This window comes from Calidris pugnax, unplaced genomic scaffold, assembly GCF_001431845.1.
Source record: "Calidris pugnax isolate Ruff unplaced genomic scaffold, ASM143184v1 scaffold17, whole genome shotgun sequence".
Taxonomy (NCBI): Eukaryota; Metazoa; Chordata; class Aves; order Charadriiformes; family Scolopacidae; genus Calidris; species Calidris pugnax.
In genome coordinates, this window is record NW_015090794.1 from 6,611,591 (window position 1) to 6,632,224 (window position 20,634).

Sequence of the window (20,634 nt, forward strand, 5' to 3'; positions counted from 1 at the left end):
GCTCTGGCAGCTGCTCTGTAGCCTCTTCAGCCACATTCAGAGCAATTAAGAGCTTCTGCTGGACAAGTGCCTGAGACATCGAAGTCCACTCTGAGCCTGCTGCCATCCTGGTGCTCAGGAAAGAGGTGATATTTTCCCTCTACTTTCTCCAAACCTTACTCAAGGGCATAGACAAAAAAAAAAAAATTCCCAACAACAGATACAAGTTACGAGCACTCTAAAGGTTTATCAATGGATCTCAAAAGCAGGAGCATTTACAACCAGTGAGAGGTAATTTTGGTATTTTAACTGGTTTGGTATTTTAACTGAGGTCAAAGAGGAACAGAAGTGCCCACGTTGCTGGGTAATTCAGAAACAGACATCTTTTAGCATACCATCATCTCTGATTTAAACATCTTTACATGCTCGCTGTCTGTTCATAAGTTGCTAATGAAGAGAGAAGGCAACAGAAGGAGAAAAAAAACAGAACATACTTTCACACTGGTAATTTTTGAAAGAGTGCAGTTTGGCTGTTGGCTTGCACAAAGTAAGAGCAGGCAAAAATATCATCAGCTTTCACAGGTCAAGCTGTGCTGAAAAGGCAAAGAGATTCCCAACATTACATTTGACAAAACCCCCCATGTTTCAGATGAGCCAGAGTCCCCAACTTTGAAAAGAGATTCCCAAAATTACATTTGACAAAACCCCCCAATGTTTCAGATGAGCCAGAGTCCCCAACTTTAAGCCCAAGTGCTACCATAATTGAGTGACAAATCAGGAGCTCAAGTCTCACAAAAAAGGTGACAGCCGTCACAAGGAAGGTATCTGGAAGTTGGTTAAAGCAAAATGCATAAAGGAGTTAATGCTTGGAGATACCATCCTTTCTTGAAAATCTGGTTTAAGGAACAGAAAGTGGTGTTTAAAAGGACAAGTCTGCTGGGTCTTTGCAGAGGTACTTCTTCCTAGACTAGCCTATTTGATTGAATTATGCAATTAGCAGAGGAGATAACTACAGCAGGCTCACGAATGGCACCAGACTCTCCTGTAGTGGGAGTCACAAGCCGTCAGGATGGATTTTCCTTACCCAAAAGTGCTGCAAGTGTCCCAGGTACTAAATAAGCTTTAGGTCCAAACACATGCCAAAAAAAAGAGAAAAAAATAAAGGTGAAAACAGATTAAATTAGGAAAATCTACTTGTTTTAATGCCAGACTAATACCTTACCTTGCAGCAAGTAACACTGCCTGCAGGGATCAGTATGTGACCCTCTCTTTCCCAGCTGGAAGAGGGTCTCAGAGCTATACTGCTCCCACCTCAAGGCAGCCCCAAAGCCCTACGTGACACCGCCCTTACTCGTAGGTTCTGGGGGAAGAAAGCTGTGTTTGTTCAGCTGGCTCTGTGTGCGGTGAAGGTTAGTTCAGACTGATCCTCATCATGCATAATACAATTTGGTTCAAGTCACATCCAGACAAGATATTCATCATTTTTATGAGGACAGACATTTGGAATGGGGATCATGAATCAATGCAGCAGCGGCACAAAGCACTGACAGGTATTTAGGGCAAACAGAAAAGAGCACCCACTCCCGAGCTGGGGCAGAACAGTTTGTGCTAGAAAGTGCATAAATGTATAAAACCAGGAGAACACAGTGATGCATATTAATAACCACATCAGTGACAAAGAACAAGACTGAAGCGCACACGCAGAGTCGTCTTCTGACCCTTTGCTGCACTATCTAGAAGGTTATCCTGCAAAATACACCATTTTGGACACACGGTTCCCCAAATGATCACAAACAGCCCATAAATAGGACAGAGAACAGCCGGTGACACTTTCCAGTGTGCCTAGTTTGACCTTGCAAATGCAGTTTAAGCCATTCCTCCACAGCAAACATTTTACACAGCGGAAGCATAATTCTGCAAGTTCTGTATTTCAAACAAACCACGCTCCTAAGCGCAGGTCCATTGTTTTCAAAGCACTCACTCACATGAATATATTAAGGCTTGCAAATCTCGTTAATCGGTGTGTGATGGAAAGCACCATTTCCTCAAATGTGAGATCAGTTTCCACCAAGTAAGAACTCCAGCAGTACAGCTCCCTCTGAATTCAGCCCCAAACCTGCAGAGTACTTGCAGAGTCCCCAGCTCAGTAACCAGTGACACTAAACCCACAAGACTTTTCAAAGGTATTTGAAATCCTGATGTTCTCTGCAGCTCTGCCCTGAGGAAGGTGTTGGTGGTAACTAGTTGCGGAGGCAGAGAGAGCACAGGGAGCTTTACTGCCTGGATGTCCAATGCCCGTGGCCCTTCTCCCTCTCCTAGGAGGTGTTCCTGGAGGATGAGTGTGCCCAAGCGGGCAAGGTCTCATACTGGTATTCACAGTTCCTCCTCTGCAGATAGATCTGTCTCCACTGTAATGCAGTTATTAAAACAATACCAGCCACACACCTTACCTGACAAGCTCATTCCTCTGCTCTATACTCCATTCCTGACTAACCGTTTGCTCCAATCTTTCCACCCTTCTGTCCATCACAACACTGCATAAGTTTTTAAGTGATTCGAAAAACCGAAACCTACTGCTTCTCCCCAAACTCCCAACACCTCTTGCCTATTCCATTTCCACAGAGGAAGTCAACACCAAGCTGCCCAGGAAATGTGGCAGACACTGGCCAGAGACACCACAGGTACGGCCAAGGTGTGGAGCACCACTGAATCCTGCTCTGCTCAAACTCCAAGAGAAACCACGAGGTGTGAACCAGCCCTACCACAGCAGACAGGTATTGCACTCCAGGTTTCTTACCCACCCTAACACCCCCCAGACATCAGTCTCAGCAGCCTGGCTAGTCTAAGCAGTAACAATTTCTGTTTTCTATTTTCAAGGCAAAAACCTGAACTGCCAAAGCTAACCCTTTATCAAATATAAAGCAAGAAATGACACATCAGGTTATTTTTCAATTTTTTTATTGCAAGTTCTTTGCAAATATTTGTATAGTCATTACAAAAAATACCAAAGAAAATTTCGGTCTATTCAATCTCAGAGATTCATAATTTACAAAAAAATAAATAGCTTTACTCTAAAGAAGACAATTGTCTAGTATTAAGGTCAGCAACATCATTCACAGAAGTCCACATTCTCAGAGTGCTGAGTATTGGGTCCATCTGACTGAGTTTGCCTTCTTCCAGCATTTTCCTTTAAATAAGACTAATCAGAACACGAGAAAAGTAACTTTTTTTCTTCCCACAGAAAACTGAACATTCAACACAGATCTTGAAAACCAGACTCCATTGTTAATTGAATTTAGACCCCTCCGACACACAACTTAAAAAACAGTAAAACTTTTTTTTTTTTTTAAACAACTGTAACAGAACAGTTTCCCACAAAATTTAAGAGTCAACAGCAGCAGCATGAAGGGCATGTTTCTTTGATATAAGGCTAGTGGTCCTGGATGTGGCAGAGCTTCTATTAAAGCACAGAACTGCCAAAGCCAAGGATATTACAATCAGCGTCACACCGAGCCTGCGACCTCCGCTCAGGCAAATCCTCACTTCCCATCCTGGTCCCCACAGGCACCACCAGGAGGATTCACCACCCACGTCAGAATTCCTGAGTGAACCGGGTGTAAGGTCAGGTACTGCACACCACAACACACCCACTGCTGCCAGGATTTGGTTTCGGAGCGATTGTCATTCTAGACATGCTTAAATACTGCTTTGAAGTTGACTGTGCTTTTTCACACCAGCACTACTGACATATTATAGTGAACTTGCTGCTATACACTGTAAACACATGAAACCTTTGGAGAATGCATAAAAGCATTAACCATGTACAGTAAATGCCATAATGAGAAAGTCTGGCACACGTTATTTCACAAGAAGAAAAATCTTTGGACTATAGTACTATATGCCACAAAATGTTCCGAGTGCATCCCACAATAGATGGCTCTTCAAATGAGGAATCTGCAAACAAGCAAATAACTAGCATTTGCAAAAATGTTTTAAACAAAAAAGGCAAAGGGGGGTTTCAGAACATAACAGCAGATGAAAAGAAAAAGCTTTTCTGAACTTCTCTGATGAATCACTCCGCCTTATATTTGAGCATATAATGACAGATTTCAGGCAAAAATAAGTCTCTTAAGTGTTTTGCACAGTGTATGTGCTTCTCCTAAAGCTGGCTAAAATCAATACTAATGAGAATTAAAAAAAAAAAAAAAAAAAGAAAATTGCATTTTTATGTTACTTCCATTGCCATGTTCTGGCTGACTTCACTAGGTCTGAAACTGAACTGCCTGGTTCACCCCAGCTCAGGGGAAGTTACAGTTCTCTGAATGTGTCACCTCCCTCTTTCCCGTGCAAACTAACCAAGTTCAAGTGCTACACCAAGCCTGAGTCTTTGGCCATGCTATAGAAGATGCCTTTTTCCTGAAGTAGCTGGTCTGGGCTACCACACTCCACCACTTCTCCTCTCTCCAGGACTAAAACTCTGTAAAAGAAGGGGAAAAACATGGTCACAAGAAAATCCAGAAGGCCAACAAACACAGATGTACATGTACAGAGACACTGACTGCAGCGTAGACATTTTATGGGAGTGAAGACAATCCAGGCTCTGTGAATGGACAGAGGTGAGAACCTTCCTGAGTTCATTGCAGATGGTCTGTCTGGTCTATTTTTTGTGTAGCAGATGTTTCCCCAGTCATTTGCAGGCAGCCATGAGACTTAACTGTGCTCTGAGCCAGCAAAAAACTAGATGGCAGCACTTCTTGTCAAGGTGGGCGGCCCTAAGACCTTGTAAGATCTGGGATAACCTTCTCATAATACTTCATCACATCAACTGTTGTTACACAGCTGCTGCTGAGAAAATACACAGGCAGATAAAGCTTATGCAAAACAAACATGCAACCGGAATTAGGAAGTTTACAAAGCAAGCCAGCAAAGTCAGTTCACAGTTAAAACACTGCCTTCAGCTACCTCCACTAATTGGCCAGGCACTGCAGAGATGCTTGCAAGGCCCTTAGCAGGTGCTGCTGCACAGAGTTATCTGCTGCAGTGACCCAACTGGGTGTTCATCTGGTGACAGTACTGCTGGTGCTGGACCTGGCACCCTCCTGGCTCTTATCTTTCACTATTGACAGCACAGAGAGAGGTCTACAAAAGTACACAAAAATCTTATCACTGGTCACTTTGCTCTCTGCCATTCTGTGACAAAAAGGACAAGAGAGGTTAAAACTCAAATTATGAGACAGCTCCGTCTTCAACCGCACCTTAACAGCGGTTGAGGATGAGGGAGGCTGTATGAACTATAGCCAAGTGATGGAAAGAGAAACATTGCACAAACTTCAGACAAGTGCAGGACCTGTCCCTCTGATTCCTTATGCTGTCAGTGCTAGTTTAGGGTAAGAGCTCCCTAAAGCTCTGGTGCCTCTTCTAGCTGTGCCTAAATTAGGACAAGACCCAGGAACAGACTCCTATCCTCACCTCCCTCCCCTTCCCAGTTTGCCTGAACAGGAATGGCACAACAACAGCGCGACATCAAGGGATCAGAGGAGCTCCCCAGGCCACGCTTCCCAAGCCAAAACACACACACACACACACACACACACACACCCACCCATCAAAACAGGAATTCCAGCAGCTCTGCAGAGAGGTGCCTAAAAACGCACTGGTAAACATTCAGCTAACACAAAGATGCTCATTTAAGGAGAGCACGATGCAGGTCACACATGCCATTCTTCAAGATAAAAGCGGTATTACTTTACCTCGTGTAGTCCATGATTGTGTTCAGACGATGTGCTATAGTTAATACAGTACATTCTTCAAATTGAGACTTTATTGTTGACTGTATGAGCTTATCTGTTTCAAGATCAACAGCAGCTGTGGCTTCATCTAGAACCAGGATTTTGGACTTCCTGAGGAGGGCTCGTGCCAGGCACACCAGCTGGCGCTGTCCCACACTACGCAGATGGGATGGGAAGGTGGGGAAAAAAAAGTCACAACAAGTTTGCAGTATTCATTTTGAAGCCCAGAAATTCCTTATAAGAACTTCTCTAAAGTAAAGGTGCCAAGAATCCAGCAAAATAGATATGGTCAGTCTTACTACTTCACTGGAGAGTTATCTAACAGCAACTGAAACTACATCCCCCTCACAATGAAGTCTCGGCAACGCAACTGGAGAATACATGACAAACGGTGTCAGCAGATCTGAACCAGTGCAGTGTTGAGGACTGGACTTTAAATGGTTTCTACAGACTGAACATATATCCCTGTTATGGTGCAAAAAGCAAGCTGACAACTCCCTTAGAAAAATTGCATCTCTTGGGCAAAAGCCATGGTAAGTTCAGAGCACCCACTATAAATAGCAGGCTGCTGCTGCTGCTACTAAAATCCTTTCCAAGACTGCCCCAGCTGTCAAACCTCACAGCGTTCTATTTCTTAAATTACTTCAAATTCTCAAACTTGAGATTTTAAAACACATTTGATAAAGTCTAGTTGGTTGATTGTCTGACCATGCATTAAAAACTCCCCAACTCCTTCCACAAATTCTAATGTGGGGCCCAGGGGAGCCCCACACTGCATTGCTATTGCTAGAGTCTAGCTACATACTGTCCCAAGTGAGCTGTAAGGTTTCTGGAAGTGGAAAATCTATTTGCGGGTGGGAGGGCACACATACCCCCCCACACCTCTCTCAGGTCTCATTTAGCTCTTAAGGCAATTTTCACAAGCATGGCTCTTTGACATACCTGAGGTTCTCTCCACCTTCAGCACACTCATGATTGAGTTTATCAGGAAGGGACGACACAAAGGTTTTCAGGTGAGCCAATTCCAAAGACCTCCAAATGTCTTCATCAGAGTGTTGGTCAAAAGGATCAAGATTCATACGTAGAGAGCCAGAAAACAATACTGGATCCTAGTCACAGAAAGAAGTAATTAACAATGTACACAGAACATGGCAAGTGATCCAAAAATATTTCTTAGACACTTGAAAGGAAAACACATCCAGATGCAGTTGCAAGCAAGCTAATCTAGTGAATTTAGCTGTGAGACCTCACTTTTTCCAGTAACAGTAAATTATTCTCCCTCACCCTTATTCCTTCTGGTGGCCTGACCTCTGCCCTCTGCAGATATGGCACTCCAAATCTCTCCATGAGTTAGCAACTCATGAATCCAGAAGGAAAAAAAAAAAAGCAAGCCAACTTTCTCTTTACTGGGATATTAGGTTAAAGAGCAGGCACCCCCTGCCCAGCCTTCTGTCAGCAGGGACCACTTTTCACTTCTTAGGGAATTACACCATCTGTAAATATTTCAAAAGTCTTCAGCTGCAGCATTAATGAAATGAATGCATTTTTTTCTTGGACATGGAGAAATACTATTTTGGAAATACTTTTGACCTAGAAGTGTCAGACTGATGCAAAATAATCAAAAGGAGAGAGCAAAGTCCCCCCAGATTTCCAAAAATGGTATAGAAAACCTTTTACACTGTGCTGCAACGGTGATTTATATAACCACATTTTATGGTCTTACTTTGAATCAGAACAGGCAGGCAATAAAGGCTACACAGCAAGAACAAGACTTGAGACTGTAAGTCCAGTGCTTGTAAAGCCATATTTCCAAACATTTTGGACTATCAAACCCACAGTTGCTGGGCTAGACTGGGATGGTCATGTAGGGGGTTGTGTGAGTGAACAGTACTGCACACCTTGCTCCCGAGATCCTGCCAAAGTCAGAATGCTTTGTACGAAGGCCCAAAGAGTGCATATCAACCCTGAAATAGCGATGCAAAATCCCAATCCCTCACAACTAGACTATATAGTAACTTAATTCTCATTACTAACAAGAATGGAACTATCTAAAATGAAATTGGAAACCAATCTCTAGAAAAACATCCCTGAGGGCTCTCCATAAGCGGAAATACTCAGACTTTACTTCCCCTTTCCTGGCCAAGGGTGTAACAGTCCCAGTTAACCAAGGGACCCCCATCAGGTCATCAGCTGGGATGAGACCTCCCCACTCAGGCTAAGCTGCCTATAGCATTTCAGCGCTCAGCGTGGGGTGCTGACAAAGCCCTGAGTCCAGAGGCCAAGGTACTGCTTCCACATCACGACTCAGCCATAGCCAAGCTCCTACTTCCTACCCAGCACAAGCAAACCAAAGCCAGTCTAGGAATAAAGTCCATGAAAGAGGATGCTGAAATGACTATTTCATCACTATAGATCAGAAAAGGAATAAATGTGTTCTCCCCAGTACATTACAGAAAAAGTATTGTTATAAAACAAGTTCAGGATTTCACATCTACCTGAGGGATGATGGTGATCTTGAACCGCAAGTCATGGAGCCCTATTTTTGCAATATTAATTCCATCAATAATGATTTCTCCTTCAGCTGCTTCATTAATCCGAAACAAACCTAAAGTAAGGGAGGATTTTCCAGCTCCTGTTCTTCCAACTATTCCAATCTGTTGGGAAGAAATATAGGAACAACTTACTCCAGGGAAGAGTTAAAGCATTTCCAAGCATCTACCTGAAAATGACACATTTTCAGAAGGTTGTCATATTTGCTGGGCTATCAACATCCCAAAACAGCGTAACACATTAAGGCTGATCAAAAGGGAAGACAAGTCACTGGATATGAAAAAAAAAAAGAACAACAAGCAGTCTCAAAATTTGCAAGCCAATCACATAAGTTTTCAATTTTTCTAGAAAGGCAGATGGAAGTGGGTAGAGCAGACCAAAGTTTCTCTAATCCTTTTTTTGGTTTATGCTTCACAGTCATAATTGCTGACTTCATATTTATCTTGTTTGAATTTATAGCAAAAATATACCAAAAGCATTCAGTTTCACACTGTATGTTTTGCTTCCAATTAGACTGAAGTCTTCACCAATTCTTTTCTTTTTTAAAAATAAATAAACGAGATTGCTACTTTGGTTGCTTGATATCTCTCGTCATCTGCCCATTCTAGCCACTCTTGAGATAGCATTCTGCCCATATTTGTAGCTACAAAGCGTGCAATCAGGAAAAAAGCAGATGTCTAGTCGTATACCTCAAATAAAGGAAGCCAGAGAGCAGATCTGTCCTGCCACTACCTTTTATGCTGCTGTGCAAGATCACACTATTATTAGACATTGGAGAACCCACATAGAACTGAGGCAGGAGGCACGTAAGCGCATGTGTGAGGAAACAGCGGAAGAGACAGACAAACATCCCCCCTTTACCATCAGTTTGGCCAGATCCAGGGAATCTACTCTGAGTCTGCAGAGAGTCTCACCTTGCAAATTCCACCCCACTAGGTCAGGGCTTCCCCCCTCTACTTAGTAGCTTATTTTCTTTGAGACTGTAATTAAGTTAATCTCTCTGCAACCTGTACTCCCCTTTGCTTAAGGCAAACAAATTAGCAAATTTCCTGGGAAGGCGAGAGAAGACAGCATAAACTTCCTAATGAAACCAGATCAAAAGACACTTCACAAGCCTACATAATAGTGTATCTTCATCCCATGGTGCAGGACACACCTTGAAAAGGGTTAGAGCCCACTAAAGCTGCCAGTTACAGTAAGACTGATTCTACAGAAGCTCTTCTAGTTTTTAAGGACCCAAGATACACTACAGAACAGGGTTAGACCTCTCTTTGGCTTATACATGGAGATTTATAAAGAGTAACACTCTACTGTAAGTTCAGATTCATTACCTTCTCACCCCCATTTATGGTAACATTGATGTTTTTCAGAACCAAATCCAAGTCTTCCCGGTAGCGTAAACCATAGCCTCGAAACTCAACCTTTCCCTCCTCGGGCCAGGTGCTGGCTGGGGCCGTTTGTTCAATACTCCATTCAGCCTGAAAGAACCACACAAACATCTGATCATTCCTATTTCAACCACTCACGGGCTCAGAAGACTTGAGGAAAGCAATTAAGAAAAATCCTTGTCAGTGTGCAATTTGCAAAAGGCACTGTGAGGGTGATGGAAAGAGGGGGAAAGAGCCGCCCCAAGGCAAATGAAACGGTTTATCTAGCCAAGGGCTTTGCTATCACAGCTACCACTTGCTGTATAAACTTTCCTCTTATAAATAGAATCATACAGGCAGCACATATTCAGATAACCTGTTTGTACGTCCCCACCACAGTAAGGAAGCCATTGGGGAAGCCAGACGTGCAACTAGAAGCAGTTTAACTGAGACATAAGCACTAAAAGATTAATAAGCTGGTAAAGTAAACAGCTGCTGCCTCAGTCTCCCACAGAGGTGGGAGAAGAGAGAACACATCCCACTGCATTCACTGCCAACACCAAACAAAAAGGTTTTTAACTGTATAAACACTGGTCTGTTACCAGCACTTGAGAAAAAATTCTAGGAAGGGTCCTCATAAGGTTTGGCTGCAAAAACAGTGACTCAAGTCAGGTTCAAGTGACAGGCATGGCAAAGAGAACCCATGGGGAACTCTGTTCTGTAGCCAAAAGGGGCACAATTGCAGAGGAAATTAGTTGTTAGGTGATTTGAATCAAAAAAAGTAAATCATCTTTACTGCACACACTGATAGCAAAAAGAGAAACACAAATAATAAAAATAATATTTAAGCATTTAGGAAAGCAAAATATTTGTACAGCTCCACTGCTTGGCCTAGGACAGAACAGCACACTTCCTACATAACACTGTGTAAATGCCAGTGGACACACCTCAAAAGCACCCACAGGAACTACTAGCTGAGATACAGCCCGTCCCTAGAGAGAGGGCACGGGCAGCACTAAGCTCCATCCCATCCCTCAGCTCAGAGGACATGCCCAACTGCACCCTCCAGCCCATTCAGCCAGGGTGTGGGTGAGCCCTCAGAACAGGACACTGCCTTCTACAGGTATGGTGGACAATTCAGTGTACCTCCTTCTCCATTTCAGCATATTCTTTAACTCTTTCTACAGCAACAATGTTGGTTTCCAGCTCAGACGACATGCGAACTAGCCAGTTCAAGTATGTTGTAATCTGCAAGAAGAAAAGAAGGCTAGAAGCAGTTTACAATAAGCATGTTACCTGCAATAAATTAAAAACAAACATGTATTTGGTCTGTGTGGGAAGGGTTGGGGGGTGGGTGCGCTACAGGGGTAGCTTCTGTGAGAAGCTGCTAGAGGCTTCCCCTGTGTCTGATAGGCCCAATGCCTGACAGCTCCAAGATGGACCCACTGCCGGCCAACGCTGAGCCCATCAGCAATGGTGGTAGCACTTTTGTGATAACATACTTAAGAACGGATGGAAAAGAATAACACCCAAAACTGTGCAATTCAGCCAGACAGAAGAGTGAGAGTATGTGAGAGCAACAACTCTTCATACACTAAGGTCGGTGAAGAACGAGGGGGAGGACGTGCTCCAGGAGCTGGAGCAGATATTCCCCTGCAGCCCACGGTGAAGACCACAGTGAGGCAGGCTGTCCCCTTGCAGCCCATGGAGGTCCAGTGTGCCCAGGTGGCCAAGAAAGCCAATGGCATCCTGGCTTCTATTAGAAATAGCGTGACCAGCAGAAGTAGGGAGGTGATTGTCCCCCTGTACTCAGCACTGGTGAGGCCACTCCTTGAGTATTGCGTCCAGTTTTGGGCACCTCAATACAAGAGAGATATCAAGGTGCTGGAGCGGAGGAGGGAAACGAAGCTGGTGAAGGGTCTGGAACATAAATCTTATGAAGAGAGACTGAGGGAGCTGGGACTGTTCAGTTTGAGGAAGAGGAGATTGAGGGGAGACTCTACAACTACTTGAAAGGACATTGTACAGAGGTTGGTGCTGGTCTCTTCTCACAGGTAATTAGCGATAGAACAAGAGGGATGGCTTCAAGCTGCAACAGGGTAGGTTTAGACTGGACATTAGGAAACAATTCTTCACAGAAGGAGTGGTCAGACACTGGAATAGGCTGCCCAGGGAGGTGGTTGAGTCACCATCCCTGAATGTGTTTAGGAGTCATTTAGATGCAGTGTTGGGGGATACTGTGTAGGGGAGAACTTTGTAGAGTAGGGTTGATGTTTGGACTCGATGACGCCAAGGGTCTTTTCCAACCTGAATGATTCTATGATTCTATGCAGGGGATGAGTCATCTTAGCCACATCCCCTCACACCGGCAAGGCACTGAAGGAACTTCCCAGCATCTTTCCAGATGCTATTTGTGGGTATTACTCTTTTTCTATGTTCTTTATATTAGTTTTCCCTCCAAAGCTGTAGTAAGATTCTGACATTCTGATGCAGTCTTGCAATTCAGAGCTGGTTTTTTTCCAAAAAAACCCCACCCACATAAAATTACCTGCAGTGAGTAGGACACTGAGAGTCCAACCAGGCCTGCGCTGAGTTTGTTGCGTGCAATCACTGCAAACAGTGCTGCAAAGAGGACAATACAGTTCCCCACATACTCCAGCCGGACAGCCAGCCACCTGCAAGAGAGAAAAGTACAACGCATATTTCTAGTAATTCACCCATAGAGAATTAGAAATATGGCCACCCTGTTTTTTAAGACTAGTATGCAAAATTAATAAACCTTTCAGGTGCATAAATTCCTGTCAGTTCAGAAAGCACCTGTGGTCAACATTGGGATCAATGAATCCAAATTTTTTAAAAATACTTTTTAAAATATTTTTAAAAAATACTACCCAGAAGTAAGGCAGAAAGAAAAGAAATTCAGAAGTAATCTTAATTCCATCACAGAAGTTTAAGAAAAACATCTGTGAAACAGATATATCCACACAGGAATCCCTACTCTGGGCAAGTATGCCGAGAGCTGTGATTGATAAGGAGCACAGGCAGCAGAATCAAGCCCTCCCTATATAACTGCCTTTCAATATTTCAACCCCACGGTTACCTGTTTGCAACAATGCTTGGATAGTAAGCTTTCTGATTTTCATCCACCTTCACGTCATTCTGCTTTATGAAACGGTTCTGCTCCTCAAAGGCTCGAATGACACTGACTCCCAGGAGAGTCTCATTGAAGTGAGAATATACAGGGGAACGACTGACAGACTCGAGGCGTTTGAGCTGGCGAGAAGTAGCCACATAAAACCTCTGCGAATCAGAGTATGAGAATTATGGTTACATCCAGACTGCATCTGAAAAGGGGATCATAAGAGAGTTCCCTTCCATTTGGGCTGTTAGTTACAGAGATTCAACTTACACATGGGAATACAAGCCTTTTCCAACACATTACGGCCTAAAAAGCCCATTACATATGCTCTGCTGTCTTTAAACAACTGCCAATCAAAGCATCTCATGCGAGAGCCAACTTCTCCTTTTTATTTCCTCTGCAAGTTTAGTTCAACAGTATAAAACACACACATCGCTGCCAAAGTCAAAATCCAGCTTCTCTCTGATCCATACTGGATCTAGTAGATTTCTAAGAGTAAAGTAAGAGTGAAGCAAGCACACCCTGCCTACACAAGACAGGAGTGAAAACCTGTCATCATCTCTCTTGCTTTGTAAACAATACTCTGACAAAACAGGCAGATCACATACCCCTCTAAAGGCTACTCGTTAGTTTGGAAGCAAGTAATAGAAAAGCTCAGTAATACACACATACCCCTCTAAAGGCTACTCATTAGTTTGGAAGCAAGTAATAGAAAAGCTCATGCATTTTCCATATCTGGGCTCTGGAGCAACGAGCTATACAAAACTTGCCTCAAAATCTAATGGCATTTTTATAAAGTCTGCTTAGGTATTAAAGGATTACCTTCTGCACAGAAGTCATTCTATACTTGACAACAGAAGGAAATGCTCTGCCAACGTCAGCTAATCAATAAACCGTGCAAAGCACAGTCAGTCAAGCATGACTCAAGTCAAACACATTAAAATCCATCCTAGCGCAGAGTGAGAACTGTCTTAAATAACAGAGGACTGCTGGTCCTAGTGCCTAGTGCCCCAGCTCCCCTCACCTGCACAAAGAAGTAGACAAGTCCCAGAGGTGGAATAATGACAGCAGCTATAGGTGTGGCCAGCAGAATGATGATACAAGCCCCGATCACATTAAATGTTGAGCCCATGAACATCTTGATGATTGGTGGAATAGTGGAGTCAATGGTATCTATCTCCTTTGAGAAACGGTTCACCAGATTTCCACTGGGTGTACGTTCAAAGAAACTCATTGGAGACCTGAGGACATTGTGCAGCAGGTTAAGGTGTAGGTGTCGTGAAGCAAATATTCCCCCTATTGACACAATCATCGAGTAGCCAAACACAGCAATACCTAGAAAAGAAAACTTGTTTTAACTGCTTCTGCTTCTCACACAAAACATTTCCCTTCATTTTGTCATCATTTAGCATTAGCATGATCCAGTACAATAATCCTGAGCACTAAGGGTTCACTACAGGTAACTCAGCCATTACTCCAAGTAATTAAAAAAAAAAAAAGTATCAGTGAAAACACCACACTTCTCTCATGGAAGAGGTTGTTTCTCCATTACAAAATTTTGTGTAATATTTGAGCACTTTCCTTGAGTAAAGATCACTGAATTTTAAGGTGTCATTTAGTTTTTATTACAAGTTCTTTATGGCAATTTTGAAGGGGAGTACTTGAGGTGATAGGTTTCACGGGAAACAAACTTTGACCACAAAGAGGACACATCAAACGCCACTCAGCTGGCCTTCCCCTGGTGCCTTGGACGGGCCCTCAACCAGTCAGAGGAAACACCAGCTTATACAGCTCAGCCAGGCCATGGCTGCAAGGGATACAGTATAGCCATGGTCTCCTGTCCTACTAATCAGTACAGCACAGTTTGTCTACAGACCAAGGAACCCTTTCCTGGGTCATCAGCCCCTGCAAACCACTCTCATTCTTGTTTTGTACAAACAAAAGAAAGTGATATTCACTAACTGAATAATTTTATAGGTTGGTTTGCTTGCCTTTTTTTTTTTTTAATTCTCTTTATTCACTCAAGTTTTTCATCTTTCTACAAAGGGGAAAAAAAACCAACCCACACTCAAATCCTTGGCAAACTGCCGCTGCAGTTCTAGGGATACAAGGTCACCAAGAGCATTAGAAACATTCTGAACCAGCTAATCTTAAAATAGGGAAGACCAAGCAAACCTTGAGAAATTCCCAGTGCTCCATACACTCCCAGTCTGACATCTGTGTACTGCTGTGTCCCATTGATAACAGGATCATCTGTCCATAAACTTAGCCAGTAGTTGGAAGCCAGGGAGGCTATATGATTACACATAAAGAGGAAAATGCTCAAGAGCGAGATAAAAAGTCCAATTGCTTTCATGTAGTCCCAGTACACTGTTGCCTTTACCTGATGACAGAAATGAAAAAAAATAAATATTTTTCAGATTGTTTCAAAACCAGCAATTCCCTTTTCTTCAACCCCTATTTAAAGTCAGTGTCCCTGCATCAGGCCATAAAAGCACAACAGCTGCACTTTAGATAGCAACTGTAAAGCGTTCTGTGGAGACACACCAAACCCAACATCCTTCAGGGCAGGCACACATCATCCTTCCCTTGTCTTCGAATGCAAGGGTAGGGAGAGAGTGCCTGAAGTAACACACAGTGTCAGTGGCAAAGCCAAAAACTTCACTGAGGAGTTCCAGTTTTGGGCTCTCTCTTTTTACCACAGGATTACATAGGCTTTAATTAAATCCTTAAATCCTTGCTCCACATGCCTTGTAGCCTATGATCTATCTTTAACCAGAGAATACATGCAACATTGCTAGGAGGTGTAACTGCCATTTTCCCAGGAACTTCACTCTCAGGTTTCTCAGAAAGCCCTGGGTATCCTGGGATTAGATACTGGTGTCTACAGTGGAAACTTGGCTTAAATTCATCTGAGTCAATTCCAGCTCCTTACACTGAAGGGCAGATTTCATTAGGTCACACAATTTGTCACAACCTCTCTCTAAGAAACACCTGCAAGGTTTTCATTTCTTCTTTGATGTGGTCAAGCCCATCATCTTAAACAGAAGTTTTACTGTCAGCACTCTTTCTGCACGCAAACCTGGGGCTTCGCTTTGGGGAGCAGAAGGCACAGCAACACTTCCATGAAGTACTACAGAACAAGCAGCAAGTCCAAGAATCCGCTCAGGCCTTTCTCACCCCAGTTACATAGTCTTTGGAAGCTATTTTCTTCTGAACCCTGTGGATTTTTCTGAAACTGAGAGTGCAGAAGTGGGAATGGAAGACCTTACCCTCCCAGTCTTCGCTGTGTCAGCCTCCGTTAATTTCCAGGAATTCTTTTCAGCAGCTGGCTTCTGCAGCTCGGCCGTGCTGCTCTGCTGCTGCGACTTCCCAGTGTCTCTGCTGTACGTTGAAGAGTTACTGAGTTGCCTGTTTGAAGACATTTATTTTTCAGTCTTAGCATGATACAGGCCAGGTGTTTACTTCATAAACAGACCTCAATAGTCCACGGCTCCAAGTCAGTGTCTTACAATACTTCAGTGATAATCAATCTCCTAAACAGTCATCATCAGACCATTGGTTACTAGTGCTTCCCTCCTCCCCTCACAGTGCCCTCTCCTAAATCCTCCCTGATGGCATTCAGTTCTCAAGTATCCATCTTCAGATACAAATAACACGACAGCCAGTCAAAGAAGTCTTGATTGAGCAATCAAACTCCCGAAAGAAAAATGCTTGGTGATCTTCAACATAAGCCTTTACAAACCCTATCATCGTACACAGTGCAGCTGCTGAACTGCAAAAAGGGTACCCACACTGGCATCAAAATGGGCAATTGTACTCCCAGGAACTCATTAGCTTCCAGAAATACAGTATCTCTACAGTGTCATAAGGCATTGACTATGAGACTGATTTTTGGGAAGGTATAATCAGTGATTGTCTTCTCTCAAGCACAACAGCAGCTGCACTATGTCAGGCTGAAGGTCCACTTAGTACTTCATCCCACTTGACAGCAGTCAAATGGAGAAAGGATAGCTTAGGAAAGCATAGGAAAGCTGGACTAGCCAATACGATACTCTCTCTCTTAGGTCAGCTAAATCCATGGTATCTTGCTAGAACACAATTATTTCTTCACGGAAGAAGAGCAGCACAAGAGCTCTGTGTGCAGACACGCATGTGCGACAGTCTGTATGTACCAGCCACTGGAGCAGGCCTGCAGCCTCAGAGGTTTGTACACCCAGCGGCTAGCAACTGGGGAGACGGGGTCCAGGGGCAGCTATTGGACAGACTGAGTGTCTGAGCCCAACTGGTGGAGGGATCCACCTTGCACACACACATCTGTTACATTCTCACTGGTGAACCTCCATCCTGCTCAAGCAAGAGGTGGGAACAGGATGTCATTTGGTGCTCCAAGTGTCCGTGATCTGTATGGCCAGCCACGTATACATCTTGTGTGTATGTACACCCTCTGTGAGTGTGCCTGCTGGGAGCACACCATCAGCCTTGCTACTACTGTTAGACCTGGAGTCACTGGAGCAGCAGCAGCCTCACCTCTCTCAGGCTGCTGGATCTGGCATGATATATTTTCCTCTAATAAATACCATAAACACCAAGTTACTGTTTATCCACAACTGACTAACAGGATAGAAGGGGGGGAAGGGGAGGTAGGGAGAAAGAAAGAAAAAAAGAGAGACTACACACCTTTGCATCAACTTTCCAGGGGTTTCATTCACAAGGACTCCATTTTCTACAGGCTTTCCTTCCTTTCCAGATGGACTATTTGTATCTGGAGGGGTGTGAAAAAGTAAAACTTGAAAGTGATAAGGAAAAAATAAAAAGGTTTCATTTCAATCCTAAGTGCCAGGTGCAGTCCTAATGCACACACAAAGAGGGGAACACAAGTATTTATATATACTAACAGATAACTGACCAGGTGAATAAATCAGTTTAGTTCCACCCCAACAGGATTAGTTGCCAATACAGCAAACACTTATTTTTCTATTTTTCTACCAAATGTAAGTCGATAGTAACAATGTAATATAATTATGAGGACATACTTGAAGTTAAACCATGCAATACCAAGTCATGCTATGACTCACTCTGCGGAAAAACAAAACAAAACAACCACTCCTTTTCAGACCACATCTTTTACACAGTTAACTATAAATTATTTTCATTTTAGAATGGAATGAGAAGACATTCCAGTAAATGATGGAGCAAAGCTGTAAGAGCAACAGTCATGTGCTTTTAGCTTGGAGCCTTCCTGCAAAAAAAAGTAAGAAGCAACATGCAAAAGCCTGGTGGCTTTATGCAACCATCAGAACCAAATTAATATAAGCAATAGATCTTTCTATGAATGACACTAAAAAAAAAAAGTCTCATTATCCCACAAAATCCCATTTGTAACAAGATGCAGCACACACGAGAGAATTGTTTAAAACACTTCATGTAGCTGCCCACTTGAATATTCAGCTTTCTCTGAGCAACTCAATTCAGTGTAATACAGGGCCATGAGTAAAACTCTTATGTTCAAGAGTTTACTCTTGAACATGGTGACTCTTATGTCACCATTTTCCTAATACTACACAAATGACAAATTCCTAAAATACTAACTCTCAGTTGAATGGAATTCTATTTTCAAATATAAAAGTTAATTCAGACTATGCATAGTTTATGGAAACAAAAAAGCCTACCCGCATCTATTCAAATGATATGCAAGAAAAATTGTGTAGATTCAGAGTCTGAAGTTTTCAAGTTTTTATACTAAAGCAAAATATATGCATAAACCAGTTTGTCAATACATTAAGAGTAAACTGTTTGAACATAAAGCTGCTCCCTCCTGTGTCTGCAAACTGAACATTGGTCCATTACTTTAAAAACCCAAAGCTAAACTGTTCAGTGTGGTTTAAAAGCAGGAAAAAAAAGCAGAAAAAGTTAAAAGTTCAATGATTGAGTTCTTATTTTTATTTACACGAATGAGAGCAAACCCATATGGGACTGCTGGTTATTTTAAGCACTTGACAGCATCTCTTTTGAAAAGCTCCCATATGAAAACCAGCAAACATTCCAGCATTATATCGCTTTAGAGTATCACTAAAGTTCAAAACCCACATGAACAAAAAACCACAAATAAACCATCTTCCTAACAGCTCTTAAATTTGATTTTGTGTTGTAGGCTACAAAGATCTTCTGCTTATACTGCATTTGCCTCTTGAGAATGAAAACCGCTCAAGATTGCCATAGTAGATCTGGCACATGCACCCAGGGTATAAACTCCCAACAAGGGCTCTGTGGGAACAGCTGTGAGAACAAAAAGGACCTTTGGGGCTCAATCCTGACCAATGCTGCTCTGGGTACACTCGCTACGCTCCTAAGTCCAGGGTGCATCTTTAAAGTTTATTTAAAGCTTCCTCATGGAAGTGCTCATGATAAAGACCTGCTGCTGAATTATCTGCAAGCTGACACACCAACTGTTGTAGCATCACACAAACAAGTCACATGCAAACCAAGCAGATACCTTCTATTTTGCAGACAAAATTCTTCCAAAAATGACTCAAGGAACTGCAGCTACTCATATTACTCCAATACAAGCACTAATATATAGCCACATGGTACAAAGCAGTTACCTGTTTCCAGAGGTTGAATCGTTCCTTCTAAAGAAGGATCTGAGTCTAAAAGTATATATAATTAACTTTTTCCAGAACACACTCAACCATTTGCAATCTTTACAAACACAAATGCATCTAAATAGCACAACCTAAACCACAAAACCATAAATGCCCACGGCAGGATCAAATTTGCTGAAATGGATCTCTTTTTAATCCCAAGCCTCATAGAGAGTCAAAAGACAAACTTGAGGAAAAAGAAAAATTTTAAGTCAGGTGACTACAAGTGACAGATGACGAAACTTCCTTTCTTTCAAGATATGCACTAATGAAAAGTGAATCAAAAAAGTGACTCTAAAGTGGCCTCAATGACAGAAAAACCTCACTACATACAGGGAACTACCACACACATTTTCCTCAGTGATGGGGAAAAGACCTCACCCAAGAATCTTCAGACAATCCCTGACCTTAACATAAAAGATGCAAAGCATCAAGCTTTTAGAGTAGTAACTTTGGTCCACATCTCTCCTCCCAGAGCTCTGCTATTCTGTCTTTAGTCATGCAACCACAATGAGAGAAGGAGAGCTGTGGCAGCACAGGTTTACTTAGTCCCATCTCCTCCTGTGTAGCCCCCAGTCATCATCCCGCAGAGACAGATTAGTAAGAAGTAGCGAGATATTTCACATTTCCAAGCATCTTGATACTCTAACAGCACTCATCTTGAATCAATATTTGCTTCTGCCATTTGGGGCAGAGGCAGCAAATAGGAAAGAGAAAGGAAAAGGTTGAATTTTACTAGAGGTAAAATAAATTTAAGGGAAAGTCAAGATTGTTTCCTGAATTACAACTCAGGTCCAGACTCCAACTCAGGTCCAGACTCCACAACAACATTTGGAAAACATCCACTACACAAATTTCAAAATACACAAGATTGTTGAACTAAATCCTACAGTCCAGATGCTTAGCAGTTCTCAGAGTACTTTTACCCCCCTTTCCCTCCAAATCAAAACTGAGTAAGCCTGTTGATGCCGACAATTCTCATATAAAAAAAGTGAACTGAGTAGCCACTGAAAGGTCTTTCAGCTTTCTATTTGACTGCAAAGTCACAGAGTCAAATGCTGGAGAGACAGCCATCTGAAGCACAGCCCACACAATGTAAATAAGATTTAGAATTACTAATTGTGCTGTATATCTCTAGCTTTCAGGCACTGCAGTCAAGACCACAG

General features: G+C 42.7%; 1 protein-coding gene across 4 annotated transcripts in view; it reads right to left on the reverse strand.

The window, feature by feature from the left end:
- Positions 1 to 20,634, reverse strand: part of LOC106884767 (multidrug resistance-associated protein 1) — a 56,184-nt gene that overhangs the window by 11,936 nt on the left and 23,614 nt on the right. Inside the window, exons 20-32 of one of the 4 annotated variants that reach the window (XM_014936328.1) lie at positions 17,505 to 17,613; positions 16,097 to 16,235; positions 15,000 to 15,207; positions 13,849 to 14,159; positions 12,786 to 12,985; positions 12,234 to 12,360; positions 10,832 to 10,933; positions 9,650 to 9,796; positions 8,264 to 8,422; positions 6,711 to 6,877; positions 5,730 to 5,924; positions 4,336 to 4,456; positions 2,924 to 3,933 (exon numbers count right to left, since the gene is read on the reverse strand). In XM_014936328.1, coding sequence (XP_014791814.1) covers positions 4,348 to 4,456; positions 5,730 to 5,924; positions 6,711 to 6,877; positions 8,264 to 8,422; positions 9,650 to 9,796; positions 10,832 to 10,933; positions 12,234 to 12,360; positions 12,786 to 12,985; positions 13,849 to 14,159; positions 15,000 to 15,207; positions 16,097 to 16,235; positions 17,505 to 17,613 — 1,973 coding nt within the window. In that variant the 3' untranslated portion in view covers positions 2,924 to 3,933; positions 4,336 to 4,347. Of the gene's footprint in view, positions 1 to 2,923; positions 4,457 to 5,729; positions 5,925 to 6,710; positions 6,878 to 8,263; positions 8,423 to 9,649; positions 9,797 to 10,831; positions 10,934 to 12,233; positions 12,361 to 12,785; positions 12,986 to 13,848; positions 14,160 to 14,999; positions 15,208 to 16,096; positions 16,236 to 17,504; positions 17,614 to 20,634 lie in introns of those variants that run through there. The other 3 variants (XM_014936329.1, XM_014936330.1, XM_014936327.1) reach the window with 3 other exon arrangements.